This window comes from Neophocaena asiaeorientalis, unplaced genomic scaffold (genome assembly GCF_003031525.2).
Source record: "Neophocaena asiaeorientalis asiaeorientalis breed wild unplaced genomic scaffold, Neophocaena_asiaeorientalis_V1.1 scaffold14, whole genome shotgun sequence".
Classification (NCBI taxonomy): domain Eukaryota; kingdom Metazoa; phylum Chordata; class Mammalia; order Artiodactyla; family Phocoenidae; genus Neophocaena; species Neophocaena asiaeorientalis.
In genome coordinates, this window is record NW_020175192.1 from 12,244,176 (window position 1) to 12,260,293 (window position 16,118).

Consider the following 16,118-nt stretch of genomic DNA (forward strand, 5'->3'; position numbering starts at 1 on the left):
CGATAAGTTCACTAGGTCTTAGAAATATAAGAAGGGCTATATTATGTTGTAGTGAGCTGAATGGTGGCCCTCAGAAAGATATGTCCATGTTCTAATCCCCAGAACTTGCAAAGAATCTTTTTTGAAAAACTTTTTTTACATCTTTGCAGATGTAAATTCAGTTAAGGATCTTGAGATAAGGAGATCATCTAGGACTATATGGGGAGGCCTTAAACTCAATGCAAGTGTCCTTACAAAAGACACACAAAAGAGAAGACAGACACAGAGAAGGCACGGTGAAGATAGAAGCAGAGATTGGAAGGATGTGGCCAGAAGCCAAAGGGGCCTAGAAGCTGGCAGAGGCATGGGGCAGATTCTCCCCTAGAGCCTCTGTAGGGAGTGCAGCCCTGCCGGCACCTTGATTTTGAACTTCAGGCCTCCAGAACTGTGAGGGAATAAATTTCTGTTGTTTAAGCCACAGATTTGTGGGAAATTGTTATGGCAGCCCTATGAAACTAATGCTAGTCTAATATGTAGACCAGAGGTTAGATTTCTGTGCAAAACAGGGTAAAATGTAAACATAAGATTAATAGATTATACATGGGGCAGATTTGGGTGTACTTTAAATTACAAGCATTTTATCATACCTGCCCAAATTGTAACAAGTTATTGTCCCACATGGATATAAAAAGGGTAATTCCTACATCTGGGAGAATGACTTTGTGACCTCTAAAGATCTTTCCCATTCTAAGATGCTATGTGTATTAGTAACAGTCAAGTCAAACTCAGGAATTTATTATTTGATAGTTAATGGTAATAAAATCATACAGTGATAAGTTAAAAACTCATTATCCTGTATAAAAACAGAATGACAAACAGAAGGATCTTAATTCATAAACACCCTAATGATGACTTCATACTAAGACCTTCACAGCCATTTCAGATACATCTGAAAATAGGCTAAGTCTATAAGCATATGGCCAAGTTTTGGTTCAGCATTATTTTAGGCTCCACCTAGACAATGGAAACTTCATAAAGAAGCAATTTTTAAAACGTACACTTGCCCAAGAATTATTTTGTTATCCAGTAATGGATAATTGCTTCATGAAGATTTTGCTAAATAGTTAACATAAAAATTTCTCACTAGTTTTAATGGAGTCTAGTCACATTAGTAATAAAATGAGATGAATACTGGCTAACACTTTTTGGAAACAAAATAATGAAGAAAGATTTTGAAAACATTCTTTTGCAGGGGTTTCATGGCCTAAGTTTTGATATGTAATAAAACATATTGAGCCAGACTGCTTATAAAGATACAACAAAATAACAGACTCTAATCATCTGTTAGACAATTTTGGAAAGAAGCATAAAATACTAGATTCCTCTAGCTTTTTCAGAAATTTGTTTTGAGTTTTAAAAGAGCAGCGAAGAAGCAAAAAAAGAAAGAACAAGTGGCAATTAATAACTCTTAATATTAAATTAAAAAGACTCAACTATATATGAGAGCTTACCTGTTCTGTTTCAAAGATGTCCCGAAGGTGTTCAAGACCAAGGCTTTTCAGGAATTGGCTAATATTCATGTCAAGACCAGCAACTAAAACAGACATACATTAAAGTTTTTCAGAAAGAAGTTTATCAATCTAAAGGAAGTTCCAGTATTTATTTAAAGCCGCGGCTCTTTGACACCCTTGGCTGTGCAGATGATTTTACTTCAAGTTACCTCTGAATTTGATGGGGAAATAAATGCAGAGTTTATCTTATCAGTAGTACTTATATTAATTTTATAAAGCATAATATAATGCTTTTAGTGAAATATTTAACAGTGGAATTTAAAAATCCAAATTTATCAGCTATTGTTTCAGCTTTCATTTATCAGCTATTGTTTCAGTTTTCATTTCTTACATAATCTCTCAGTATTTTTCTGATATAATTTCAGTAATAAGACTCACTCAGTTCAATAAGATAATATGGTTGGAAAAGGATATACTGGGATATACATAAGTAAGAACAAAGTAGATGCCAAAGAATTTATTCTACGAAGACACATTTCTTATAAGCTGTTGTGTACATGAAAGCTTACAGACAGGATGTCTTTAAGTGAGGTGTTCAATAATTACCAATAGAAAAGTGAATCTGTTCATTTAAAACCGCAAAACCAATACACGTTCACAGGTGTACTTGCCTTCTCCTTCCTTCCTTTCTGTGCCTGCTGCGCCATCCCCGGCATTAGACGCTCCTCCTACTGCCAATTCTGCTAAGGGGCCGGCGAGGTTGTCTATGCTGCTAGCAGCAGACAGGCAGGAGGGGGTGGATGCTGGTGAGATCAGAGAGGCACTCACTACAGTAGCCTGAGGTTTAAAACAGGTAGGTAAGGCCTCTGGGGGCATGGCGTCTATCAGCAAAGCTCTGATATCGTCAGCCTAAAAAAATAAATAAACAAAATAAAATAACACAAAAAAATTACGTTTTAAAACAATAAGTTTCTCACTAAGGACAAAATGCTTAGTGAATTTTTTCTTTAATGAATGCTCCATTATTCCCTATTGGGTTTTGATCATTCCTTCCTCCTTCCTTCTCTGATCCACAGCTCCAAAGAGTCCCAGTAGTTTCAATAGGTAGAATGGAGAAACTATACAATTTAAAAAAAATATTTCATCTTTTGAAGATCTAATGTGCAGCTTGGGGACTATAGTTAATAAGTACTGTAAGTACTTATATAAGTACTGTACTATATTCTTGAAATTTGCTGAGAGTAGATCTTAAGTATTCTCACCGCACACACAGAAAAAAGTTGACTCTGAAAAAAATCCAAGAATGTGAACTATACTGACGCCTAGAAATACTTTTAACACTAAATGAAAAGTGTGTACACAATTGTTCATACTTATTACACATGTATCCAAAGGACATGTGAATTAACAAAGACTGGAATAGAGTTAAAAAAACAAAGTATTTCATCTCTCATCTAAAAAGGAGCACATTTTAGAAGGCTGATTTCAATCATCTCTTCTTTAGGAGTTTCCATACATAGTATGTGTTGCTTATGCTTAACAACTACAATAATTTTTGTTCAGTTATTTAGTGCATACTTAATAATTTAATGTACAATTAAAGTCTGGTGAAACTTTAAAGGGACAGCACTTATTTTGGCTAGCTTATTCACGAACTCTACAGTCTGCTAGGCACAGCTGTCGTTAGAGTATGTGGGAGATTGTCCCCAAAGAGAGCCAGCTATCCTTTCTTCCATGTACATCTGTGCCCCTCCTTCCATCAGAGGTGGCACCTCCCTTCCCTGGAATCTGGGTTGCCTATGAGTTTCTGTGACCAATAGAATGTAGAGGAAGTGATGTTCTGAGGCTTTTGAGCCAGGCTTTAAAAGGATTGGCAGTTTCTACTTTTTTTCTCTTAGAAGTCATCCTCCCATGCTGTAAAGAAATTCGAACTAGACCACTGAGTGTGAGATACTACGCAGAGAGAGGTACTGTAGGATTTAAGGCCATCTGAGATGCTGCAGCCTCAGCTGAGCTCCCAGCTAAAGGGAGCTGGCAGAACAGCAGAACTGCCTAGCTGAGCCCAGTCAACCCAGAGGACTGTGAGGAATTATAACTGTGAGTGGCACTGTACTAGCCACTCACTTGGTTTTGGTTAAGCTACTAAGTGTTTTGAAAACTGTTACTCAGCAACAGATATATAAAACAGAATGTGGCTTAGAAAAGTTTTTTGGTTAAAAAATTCTAAATTATGTGTCCATACAGTAACTCCCTGATTTCCAGAAAATTCAGGAAAGATGTTTCTTTACTGTGTTTAATTCTGTAGTTAAATATCATTTAACCACAAAAATTTAATTCTTGATTTTGAAACTATTTCTACAGTATATTAGTTTACTTTTCCATCTTCAGAAGAATGATATACTGCTTAGAAGATAATTTTTTCTTTGACTATCTCACCCCCCTCAGGTAAATTACCATGAACATCAGATGCTCTAGAATAATAAGCCAAAGTAGAAGGTGTTAAGATATTTTACGAATACAATCTATATACAAGTTTTTCTATGATTCATGTTTTCCCTCCAAGTTAAGTATGGCAAAAAAAAAATTAACTTACTGCTTAGTTTGCCTTAATAGTTTTAAATTATATAAAAATGAGAACTTAAAAAAATTCATAAGGAAGGAAATTTGTTCTTCTTCCAAGAGATATATGCACCACTAGAGGTAAACCTGTTAAGCCCTGGAATTTACTGTCATTTCTGAAAGTATAACAAGCAAGTCTAAATATTTTGAAATGAGGACTTACCGTTGCCAGATCTAAAGGTGTCTGGCCTTCTTGGTTCTTCATAGTTGGATCTGCACCATGTGCCAGGAGTAGGGCACAAAGCTGTGTCCTGCCTTTTTGGGCTGCTTCGTGAAGAGGAGTAAATGCCCACTTGTCTGTTGCATTTACACATGTGTTGTATTTTATCAGTAACGCTGCGATGTCCACATGCTGAAGAAAAACAAAAGGATGCCAAGAGGTAAGAATGAGATTATTTGGTAAAGCTCCTTCAGGTACACTTGTTTTTATTTAACATTTCATTCCCTCTATATCTCTATTCTCATCCTTAACAGAAGTTTCTTCTATAAAAGAAGAATATTCATTGCACCCCTCCACCTGTATTTTGGACTTCATCTTTTCTTGCTTCCTCTAAAACATCAATTCCACAATTATTCTGTTACCCTGTAATTCTTCATGGGAGCCTTAAAAATTTTTTTTATTCAGCCTTATATTCAGATCTATCTTAAAAATAAACATATAAGATGAAACTGTTACCTGACTCCAAGTTTCCTAATAAGGGGCTAACCTGTCTGTCAAACTTTTCAAACCAGCAACCTATAACCATTGCTTCTGTTTATCTTCCCATTTCTCTTTCTAACCTATTGCAACCTGATCTATTTATTGAAAACACTCATCTCAAAGATTCTCAATGTTCTTTCTTCAGCCTTTGGGAAAGTAACATAACAAAACATTTTACAAAAATTAGTCTGTCGAGCCAAAATGACTTAGGGGGTGGAGGAAATGTCAGCTGCAGACACATTAACTAATAACCTGGGCATGAGGTGATAAGATCCTCAACTGTGATGGTTAGAGAAGAACGGAAAAGAGCTAAATTTGAGAAATTTTGAAGGCAAAAGAATCAGGTTTTAGAAAGACAAATTAACCACAGAGGAAGAAAGATGAAAAAAAGAGTCAAAGGTGACTGCCTTTTTTCTTTTTTAATTTGGTCTAGAAGATTAAGAAAAAAAAAAGGTAGATGGAAGCATTAACAGAAATTGAGTAGCAGAAGTTTAATTAGGAATGAAACTATAAGGAACGTTCACTTGGGGTATGTGGTTTCTGAGGTACAATATCTAAGTAATGATGTTCTGTAAATGGTTTCACACAAAAGGTCAGAGCACAGGTAAGGGGGTCATTTACTTATTCACTTACTCTCTCTTACCGACTCACCCACCAACTAAACATTTGCTGAATACCTATCTGAAGCTGAATTTCATGAGAATGGGAAGAGATGGGGAAAGTCAGGACAGAAGTATCCCAGGATAGAATTTAGGGCATGTTTCTTCAAATTTTCCTTTAAAATTCCTTAATATTTTCTTTGCTCTCTTGAAGACACTCACTTCAAAAAGAATAGGTACTTCTTCTGAGGTAGTATTAAAGTATTTTTTGGTGTTTTTTTTAATATAATACAAATACTTGTTAATTTTAGGAAAACTGATTTCAGAAAACAGAGGAAAATACAAATCAGACAACTTCTAAGAAAGCTTCCATATTTGCTCTGACAATATAAAGACAACAACAACAAAAAAGAGCACAACCAGACTAGGGCTTCTGAGAACAGGCCATGTTTTGTGATCTTTTGGGGATTATGAATGAGGTATATCATGATTATAAAATTGATTCTAACACAAAAGATAAAAATAGGTAACATTTGTAGCACTATCAAAATCACTTAAAACAAAACAGACCCCAGTGATTTATCTCCCTTATTCAAAGGATATATGTTGAAAAGAATAGCTATTTTTGTTCAATTAACCCAAAAGCACGGAGTAATTTCAAGCTTCTCCCCTGTAAGGTTATGGGGTGTTTAAACTAGGTTCCTGATGATTAGTTTTATTCTACTCCATTTGTGTTGGCAGTATAATATAATTTGGTAGACTAATTTGTATAGGCTTCCAAAATTAGATAGTCCAAGGAAAATTATGTGTGTGTGTGTATAAAATGAATCATATATATGATATGTATTATTAAACTTTCTTTATATTAGATTTATAGTTTATGCTTAGAGAAACCAATTACGCGCTTATTAAATTTGCTGACAAACATCTGAAACAGCAATAAACAGGAATTATGCTGCTACCCAAGTAGACTAAAAACACAATTCTTAAATCTTTTAAATAGCCGCACCACTGGGGCAAAACAAGTAATTGAAATTTAAGGCTGACAAATGCAATAAATAAGCTACAGCTCAGTCCTATACGATACATAAGAGCAAAGCATTGAACTAGAAGGTCTAGAAAAGGAATTGAACTCTGCTGGAATGTTTCCAGGGGTCAACTTACTATGGTTTCAAAATTCAGCTGCAACACAAAATGCTTTAAATGACAAATGCAACATAAAAACACTGCAAGGGCCCTAATTTAATTTTAGAAAGTTGGGAAGTAGGGAGAAGAGAAACGTGTTTGGGTTCCAGTTAGAGCAATTTAATTGTACGATAATGTCATGAAATCCCCCTAACATTATACATTTTAGAGAAAGCATTAAAAAATGAAAAATTTGAGAGAGAAAACTCGGCAAATTGATTTACTCTTATGAGATAATAGAAAACTACATGCTGTGTGGTAAATAAATATCAATGCCTTATATCTACTGAAGAGCAAAAAAATTAGTTGTCTTGTGTAGATGTATATTAAAAAATAATATAAGGCATTATAATACAAAAACACTAAACAGGATAATGCACATTACCATTAATATATACTCTCATGAAATCTGTAACTTTTATTTAAACTTCTTAAACTATGTCTTTGTTCCTCCTTTTGGAAAAACTGAAGTGGTAAGTTCTTTCTATGTAAAAAGGCCCAAAGACACACAGAGAGCTGACTGAGCTCTCCAGAGGAAAAAAGGTAAAATATGTATCAAAGGATGATGACCAATAAATAACAGCTTAAGTAACTTTATGTAATTTCAGATATCTCACACAATTATTTTATCTGCAGCTACCAGTCATTATCCACTACTAAAGTCAATTAATCTGTCTGTTAAATACTGATATTGAGCTGGTCAAACATACAGCTAATTCCTAAGGCTGTGAGATGTAAAAGTGACACACAGACCTTATTCTGACCGGCCCAGTATGAGGGCTGTGTGGATCGAGTTATCTCATAATAACTGTATTCCCTTGGATTTGGATAGAATGCACTTTCCACATGCATGGTCTTACCTAATTATCACAATAACCCTGTAAAGACGGTCTCAGCATCTAAGTTTTACTAGTGAGGACAGTGAAGATTAGAAAGATTAAGGCACTTGCTGAAGACTTGTGGGTTATGGAGGAAAAGATTAAAGACTAGATCCCAGAGGTTCAGACTCCAAATTCAGGTCTCCATTTCGCCACATCTGCCTGCATGGTCTTGCTAGACTAAAACACAAGCGCCATTTCCTGACAAGTTGAAAATGGCAGAGAGTATGATATCAGGGAAAAGCTATTTAAGCAGAGATCACTGGGTAACCCTATACCTAAAACTACTCTACCAATAGCCTTATTTTAAATATAGAAGCCTGTATTCCATACAAAGTGCCACCAAAATCTCCTTCACAAAACTATCATTTCAGGGCAGTACATCATATACACCATGCAGCCAGGCCAGTCCAAGCATCATTGATATTAATACTATATAACCAGTGTTCTGCCACCCTAACAGAGCCCTATAATTTCATTAAAATATCCAGCCAAGGCTTATGTGCTATATGAATAAAAAGGGGCTTTGGAAAACATATGGATTTATATGTCTAGAGATAATGAAAATATAATTATATCTACCCCTTAGCTAAAGTAAGGTAAAGTAGCTTAAACATTTTTTATATCATGGTTAACCTTGGTCCTTATTTTAAGTCTACTAATTGAGACTGAGATAAATACAGATTTGATGTGGTTACTGACAACAGGTTATATGATATACAAATTGCATTAGATAAAATTATTTCATAGAGCAGAGATTCTCAATGGAGGGAATGACCTTACCTACTGCCAACTGAAAATCACTATGAGATGTTACTGGGGGTGGGAGGGTGGGTATATGTTGTACATGGTAAAAACATGGTAACCAAAAAAAGTCAAGAAACCATCAAAGTAAAGGTTTTAGTGAATAAGAGTACATAGTCATTAGCTCACAGATATTTGATTTTTAAGTTTCCAAGTTTAATACAAGAAGGATTTTTAGAGTGAGTCAAAAAATCCACCCACACACTGAGGCAAAAGTACTTGCTACAAACATACTGTCTAGCTCATTAGCATTCTTTAGTAGAAGGATGGGACGAACCAGGTTGACTGAAACCTCTACCAAATGCCCTCTACACAGCCTGGAGAACTTTCTCTTCATTTTTACCTCCATAAGCTACATTCATTTACAAAGAGCTCAGCAGTAGGGATGTGATAAAAAGCAGGATAACATAAAAAGAGAGAATGAAACTAAAAATGCTCATGATCTTTCTCACTTGGAGTTAGAAGAGGAGAGCAGGAGTTGTGGATAATGGTGAAATAAGTTTATGAAAACGGGACAGTGGGCCTCTGGTCAGGAGGCGGACTGCATTACACTCCCTCAGCTAATGGCAAGATAGCTGCAAGGGAATACGAACAAAGACAAGGCCATCCTGCACTCTACCTTATTATATTTAGCCACAATAGAGAACCACTATAAATTTTCTTTCTTTCACACTGGTCACAGATTGACACATATGTGTAATAAGTAGAATCTCAACACCTTTCCCATCAGAAGAACGGGAATTAAAAGGTAAAATACTTAAACCTTAAAAATTTAGTTTTACTTTCTTCATCCTCAGTGACAACTATGAAAGCTATGAAAGGAAAAGACTGACAGGACTGAACTTTTCCACATCCACAAAGTATGGGATATACTGGAAACACAGTACATAGATCAACATAGTCTACGCAGTTGACAGTTTAGGTTTTATTAGATCAAGTCAAGAAGTATAATTCTACTGCCTACACCTATCCTCGCTCATTAGTAGATTTATACAGAAGTTAAAAGACACTGATCCCATCAGCTTTATAAACTCTTAACTGATAAACTTTTAACTGAGGCTTAGAGATATGGAGAGAAGGATCATGCTAAGAAAAGTACTGGACATTATTCTCCAAATGATACATATCTATACTTATAACTCAAAGGTAAAAGGATTATACACACACGTATATGTAGTATATTAGCAGTAAATATTTAGCATGCCTGGTCTTCAGTAGAAATACACGTAGTACAGTGAAATTGAGAATTTTATATGAAAGAAGGCTAAAAGAAAATTCTAATGATTTTAATAAAGGATTAATTATCTTTGGAAAGATAACTTCAAATACAGAAGTTTCAAGAGGATTTCAGTACTAATAATATATTTATTAAATCTGATAACTTTCAATTAGCATATATCACACTTGGAAGTAAAATTTTCTTTCCTTTCTGTCCAACTTGAAACTAGGTTGTTTGCTTTCCTTGATTATTCCCACTCAGACATGTCATCTCCCTGAAATACTGGTCTTTGAGAGGGGGCATGAGAAGATGCAGATATTCTCATTATGAAGGGCAAGGGAGAAGAGAGTAAGAGAGTATGGGAATCATGGTGATTAGTTTTTACTTATAGTCTGTCAGGCTTTTGCAAATCTAGAACCTGTCCTCACCAATAATGATTCCATCTATGAGAGCCCCTAGTATGTACATTCTGGCACGTGTGCATCTTTACAGTCAAATAGGGATTCTGACAAGCACAAAAGCATTCATCTTCTTCCTGTGTGATTCATCAGACCTAAAGTGGGCCTTGGTGACTTCCAGGCAGTCAGTCCAACAAATGTCCAGGCACTGGAATACAACCCTCTTCCTCTTTCAGGTGATGATTACAGATTACAGTTACAGGGCTTTTCAAGAATCAATTGCGACTTTCAATGTGGGGTTTCAGCTAGTCATCTGAACTCTATGAAACCATATACACCAATAGCTCAACCATTTTCTTGAATCTTTCTAAGATGCTGAGGATAAACATAAGCAAGCATAATTTCCATGCCTACAGAGGAACCTCCTGGTTTTCATAGTTTCTAAAATCTACTTAAGGTAGAGTTAAAATTTATTATCTACATCAATAAATATTAACTGAGCAGCCATTACATAACAATTATTGTGCTAGATAATGTGAAGAGACCAAAAAGCTATAAAAAGTATGGTCCTTGGCCAAAAGATAGTTATGCCTGAGAAGGCTAGAAACACTCTGAATAGTAAGATTAAAATTGTGCTAAATTACGCTGTTGGTTAGATATCTACTTATTGCATGCATGGTATGCATCTAACAAAGTAGTAAATATCAGTGAAGTTTTCTAGACTTTAACTTTAGCATGCTCACCCCATAGGATGCTGCATTGTGAAGAGGAATTAAACCACCTTTGTCTTGGGCATTAACATCTGCTCCATGCTCTAGAAGATATTCAGCTACTTCCAGGTTATTGTAGCCTGCTGTTAGAATGAGAAAAGGCAAATGTCAGCTTAAAAGAAAAAGGAACATATGTATATAAATGATAAGGACCAGAAAACATTAATACTTTTTGCTTTAAACTACTATCACATAATTAAGTATAAGACATTTACAGTAAGAAATTTATATAATTTATAATAAGAAATTATTTAAAATCACATCAATCAAGCATTTTCTGAGTAGCACTCTTCATGCTCAGCATTTCTTTCATCTTCTGGTGAGCTGTATTAGGCATCTAAGAAAGATCATGAGCCTTGGAAGGGCTGGTGATGCTTACCTGCCAAGTGCAGAGGGGTTGAGTTTCTGCCTTGGGTGTCTCGGCAGTTGATATTCTCTGGGGTACAGAGCTTCTGCACTCTTGCCAGGCAGCCCTTCTTGGCAGCATCCAACAAAGCAGCATCTCCTCTCAGTAAGTCCTGAATATCTGTGTCTCCTTCTTTTACCAAATCTAAAGGTGTATTTCCATCTCTGTTCTTTTTAGTCGGATCTGCTCCATGCTACAAAATAACCAAATGGGGTTTGTGTTTTCTGTAGTATCTTTGTTTTGTTTCTTTATTTTTAACTTCACCTTCACTCATCCAAAGAAAGATTATCTATTCTATACACATTATGAAAAACAGAGGCAATATTTGGTCTTTCTTGCAAAATTCCTACTTAGCAATATACTGGATCAGCTTTCTAACTATCAATACTTCCCAATCAAAGCCCCAAGCCTCAGGATCAACAGTGATGGTGAGTGGGAAAGGCGTCGAGTGTCTTTTACTTTTTGTATCATATACTTTCTCAGACTCCAAGCTGTCTTCAGAAACCACTTTTCCTTTTAATCATGGCCTGGATATTAATGTTGACCAGATTTCAATTATATAGAGATATTCAGTGTTGATGAAGTGAGAAGAGGAAGACACACAGGTGGAAAAAGTACTTAATTCCAAATGGAATCAATAACAAGAAAGTTTGGTAATTTAAAAATATTTCCATTGTAAGTCTTAGAACCTATCATGAAATTAGGTAGAAATGTATTAACAGTTAATTTGATTTTAAAAGTTTAATCATCTATACCTATGAAATAAGGTCAATAAAAGTCAAGAATCTTTATTACAGGCCTGACACAGACTGCTATAGGCCCAATGGAGAAGTCTGGAATAACCAACCTAGACAATGAATTCACATTGTCCTAGAAGTTATTTCTTGCTAACCAGTGATAATAAAAATGAGTATCAAATACAGTGTTATTCTCAAAACTCATAAGAACATACTTGATCCCATGAAAGTTGCAGGAGAAGAATTTTATATTTGACCAGGACAAGTTTTTCTCTAGTTTAAAAAAAAAAAAAAGAGAAAATGACATAAATACATGTCCAGTCATTTTTCACATCTTTTAATTAATTTCACATCCTTTAATTTAACTTCATATCCTTTAATGTTTAAATAATGCTTAATAATTAGAAATGAGCTTGTTAACAACAATAAAATAGCTAGTAAGAAGAAAAAATCAAACTTGATGGAAAAACTTGGTTCTTCTCGTACAAATGTTTTCTGATATTAATACTGTAAGTATCAGATAAGCAATGCAAACTAATTCAACTCTTTCCAAAACCTACCTTGTTGAACTGTGATGAACTCAACATAATCAAGTCAGTTCAGAAAGGCACTTCAGACATTACTCAAAGCTACGTGAGTATCATGATATCACACTTAAACATCTCCCTAAAATAGAAAATGGAAGCAGTCTCTACAGTACTTACTGTACTGTATTATAGAATAATTTACTCTGATGTAATTTTATGTCCTAACCAAATAATAAATATAATTACTTTATAACTTTAAAAATTACATACTTTTAAAAGGAGCTTGCAGATTTCATATTTTCCTTTAGCTGCTGCTTCATGTAGAGGGGTAAATTTCCATAAGTCTGCCACATTGACAGAAGCCCCATGCCTTACCAAGAGCTCAGCTACTTCATAGTGTCCATATGAACAAGCATTATGAAGAGGCACCAAGCCACTAAACAAAAGAAAATTATTTTAAAGACATACAACAAATCTTTGCATTAAAATGATATGTATAATAATTCTCTATGGCATTGATTATACTGAACACTCACTTAAAAAAAAAGTTCTCCTCTGATCTTGAAGATAGCATCATCCATTTCCAAATAAGGATTAACAATTTCAAAAATTTCAAAAATGTCCCTTTCAATATAAGGACCTTGCTTAGTTTCTTGGTGATGGATATAAATTTCACAGCAATCTTTATTCTTAAAATACATATAGATATACCCATAAAAAAAGGTTCTATTATAATACTTTTAATTCAGGTTTCATCCTGGCAATATAAAGAGCAACACTACAAAGTGATTTCAGGAATAACTAATTAATAATCTGGTTTTATCATCTCTCAGATTTTCTTCCATTTGGGTCTTCCTAGTGAAAACTGTATGCTTGCTTACTTATAAAATACACAATGCAATCTAACTTATTTACTTAGGCAAGTTCAACCTTTTGTTTTTGGCTTTTTTTTTTATTGTTAATAATCTGGTAGTGGTTTCTGTGCATAGATTTAAATATTTAGGTGCCAAGCAATGAAAACCCAAAATCCAAGTGATAGAGAAACTTCAGTATTCTGTAAAGAAAATAATGAAATCAACCATAAACTCTAGTCAGATGAGCAAACTATCCTGTGATGACTCTAAGTTCTGATTGGAAGGCAGCTGGCACTCTAAAAGGACAAAGATGTCCCCATAAAAAAGGATGCATCAAAAGGATAAGTTTAAGTTGCACTTAGTACACAGCAAACACAAGGTATCAAATTAGTACCTTTTTAGTTAGAGAGATCAGGTTTTTCTGTTTTTGTTTTTAATGTTTTGAGACCAAAAATACTGACTGCTAAAATGGGGCAATAGAGGGACTTCCCTGGCAGTCCGGTGGTTGAGACTCTGCACTTCCAATGCAGGGGGTGCAGATTCAATCCCTGGTCGGGGAACTAAGATCCCATGCAGCGTGGCCAAGAATAAAGTGGGGGGGCACTGATGGCAATAGAAACAAATGTTGGTTCCTCTCTAACGCACCATAATACTTTGAAAGAGCTAGTGATAATATTATTAAATATTCATGTCTGATGTGTCCCTTTTAAAAGATAAATAAGCCCAAAATGGTTAACTGAGGTCTAAGTTGTGTGGTTTAATTCTACAGCAGTCTGGTATGTAATTACACAGAAAGGTGCTTATTTATATTTTAAGATGATATGAAATTAACTCAGGATATGGAAGCTCATTTCAGTTAAAACTTCCTTCTTGCTTTTCTTTTTTTTTTTTTTTTTTTTTTTTTTTTTGGATTTTTTTTTTTTTTTTTTTTTTTTTTTTTGCGGTACGCGGGCCTCTCACTGTTGTGGCGGAGCACAGGCTCTGGACGCGCAGGCTCAGCAGCCATGGCTCACGGGCCCAGCCGCTCTGCGGCATGTGGGATCTTCCCGGACCGGGGCACGAACCTGTGTCCCCTGCTTCCGCAGGCGCACTCTCAACCACTGCGCCACCAGGGAAGCCCCCCTTCTTGCTTTTCTAAATAGCTTCCACGGCTGCTTTAAACTCTGTCTAGATAAATTAAAACAGTTCAGTAAACTAATAAAAAATAGAGAATATCTGAATGAGTAAAAATAAAATTATGTTTCTATTACTATGACTTTGGGATGGGTGGCTTCTTTTAGGAGGAGATTAAACATTTTTAATAGCAAAAAAAGGGGTGAACAATAAATTACAAACTATATAAACACATGTACATAATGCAGTAAAATACTATATATAGGCATTAAAAGGATGAAATGAACTATTAAGTACTGACATGGAAAGACATTCAGCATATACTACTGGGTGAAAAAGGCAAATTGCAAAGCAGACCGTGTGCAGTGACATCATCATTTACATTAAAAGTAAGCTCCACCACAACAGCACACGCACTGCGACAGGTCCTTCAAAACTCCAGACGGTTTCAACAAAATATTGATGCTGTAGTCTCTAGGAGGTGGAGTGAGAGGGACTTTTCACTTTCTATACTATACATTTCCATAATGTTTTAATTTATGCTTTAAACTTAAAAAGAACATGCATTACTTTCTTAATAGGGAAAAAATACCTAAAACTTCAAAAATATAAAGAAAATAAATTTTAAGTATCAAGAAATGAATCCCAAACAGTGAAATTCTAATGCATACCCTTTGTCTTTGGCATGGACATCGGCACCATGGTGTAGGAGGTACTCCACGACAGACACACGGTTATAGCCTGCCGCAAAGTGTAGGGGTGTAGAATGCCGGCCCTCTAAATCTCTGCAATTCACATTCTGAGGGCTGCAAAGTTGCTTTTATGGCACACACACACAGACAAACACAAGAAGAACGTTAGTATTTATTCATAGAACTCGCTCCAAAATACTGCAGACATCTTGGATAAATTGTATTTTTCTAATGAGTATTTCTTTCCAAAGATTAGATAATACAAGTGATGTTTTAAAATCAGCACGATGTTTGGCTTTACAGTGTCTACAAATGTTCCGTTTGCAGAGCTATTTAATCTTTTTCAACATTTCCCGGCCAAAATCTTAATCAAAAAGAAAAACCCATAATAAGGCAAGCATTTCCAAGGCAAATGGTGCCTTCCTTCTTCATAGTTATAAGGCTTTCCTCCCCGAGACTGCCTGTAACAGCCTGTACGCTTGTACCAGCACGCTCTTAGCCACTCTTTGCTCAAATAAGACCAACCCTGGTTGACTCAGAATTACCCAGAATTCTTGCCTCCTTTGACGTGGCAAGAAGGCGCTGGGAAAATTACATTAATTCTGTCTGGGCCATCCACTTGGCCCTTTGATCCATCTCAGCAAAGCCATGCAGTCAACAATGTTTTACTTGATCTTTGAGGGGATATTTGTCTAAGTCTACACATCAGATTGATTCTGATCATATTCTAGTTTCTGGCCTTTTATCTCCTTCAGCTGTATCCTCCAAATCTCTTCTATTTCACCTATTCTCCTTTTGAGTATTATCATTTCAGCACAAGCTCAACTGTTTGCTTACAAAGCAGTAGAAGCAAAGTTAGGCCAGAGCGGTTGCATTGCTGATGGTGACAGATGGACTACAATAATATTTGAGGAACAATTTATAAAGAATTCCCTATTTTTTCAGTGAGAGGATTATTATCTATGTGTGAAAACAATCATCATCTCCATTTTACAGATAAATAAACCAAGGCTCAGAGAAGTTAAGTGACATCCTTTTTCATACAGTGGGTAAGGGGTAGAATAAAAGCTCAAACCCCACTTTCTTGATTCTTAATCTTTTGATCTTCTTGCTACCTCACTGCTTAC

General features: G+C 35.4%; 1 protein-coding gene across 2 annotated transcripts in view; it reads right to left on the reverse strand.

The window, feature by feature from the left end:
* TNKS (tankyrase) overlaps positions 1-16,118 on the reverse strand; it is a 171,953-nt gene that overhangs the window by 18,771 nt on the left and 137,064 nt on the right. For both annotated transcript variants that reach the window (XM_024765070.1, XM_024765071.1), the window contains exons 14-20: positions 14,971-15,116; positions 12,603-12,768; positions 11,042-11,261; positions 10,636-10,745; positions 4,273-4,461; positions 2,162-2,399; positions 1,491-1,573 (exon numbers count right to left, since the gene is read on the reverse strand). In XM_024765070.1, coding sequence (XP_024620838.1) covers positions 1,491-1,573; positions 2,162-2,399; positions 4,273-4,461; positions 10,636-10,745; positions 11,042-11,261; positions 12,603-12,768; positions 14,971-15,116 — 1,152 coding nt within the window. The remainder of the gene's footprint in view (positions 1-1,490; positions 1,574-2,161; positions 2,400-4,272; positions 4,462-10,635; positions 10,746-11,041; positions 11,262-12,602; positions 12,769-14,970; positions 15,117-16,118) is intronic.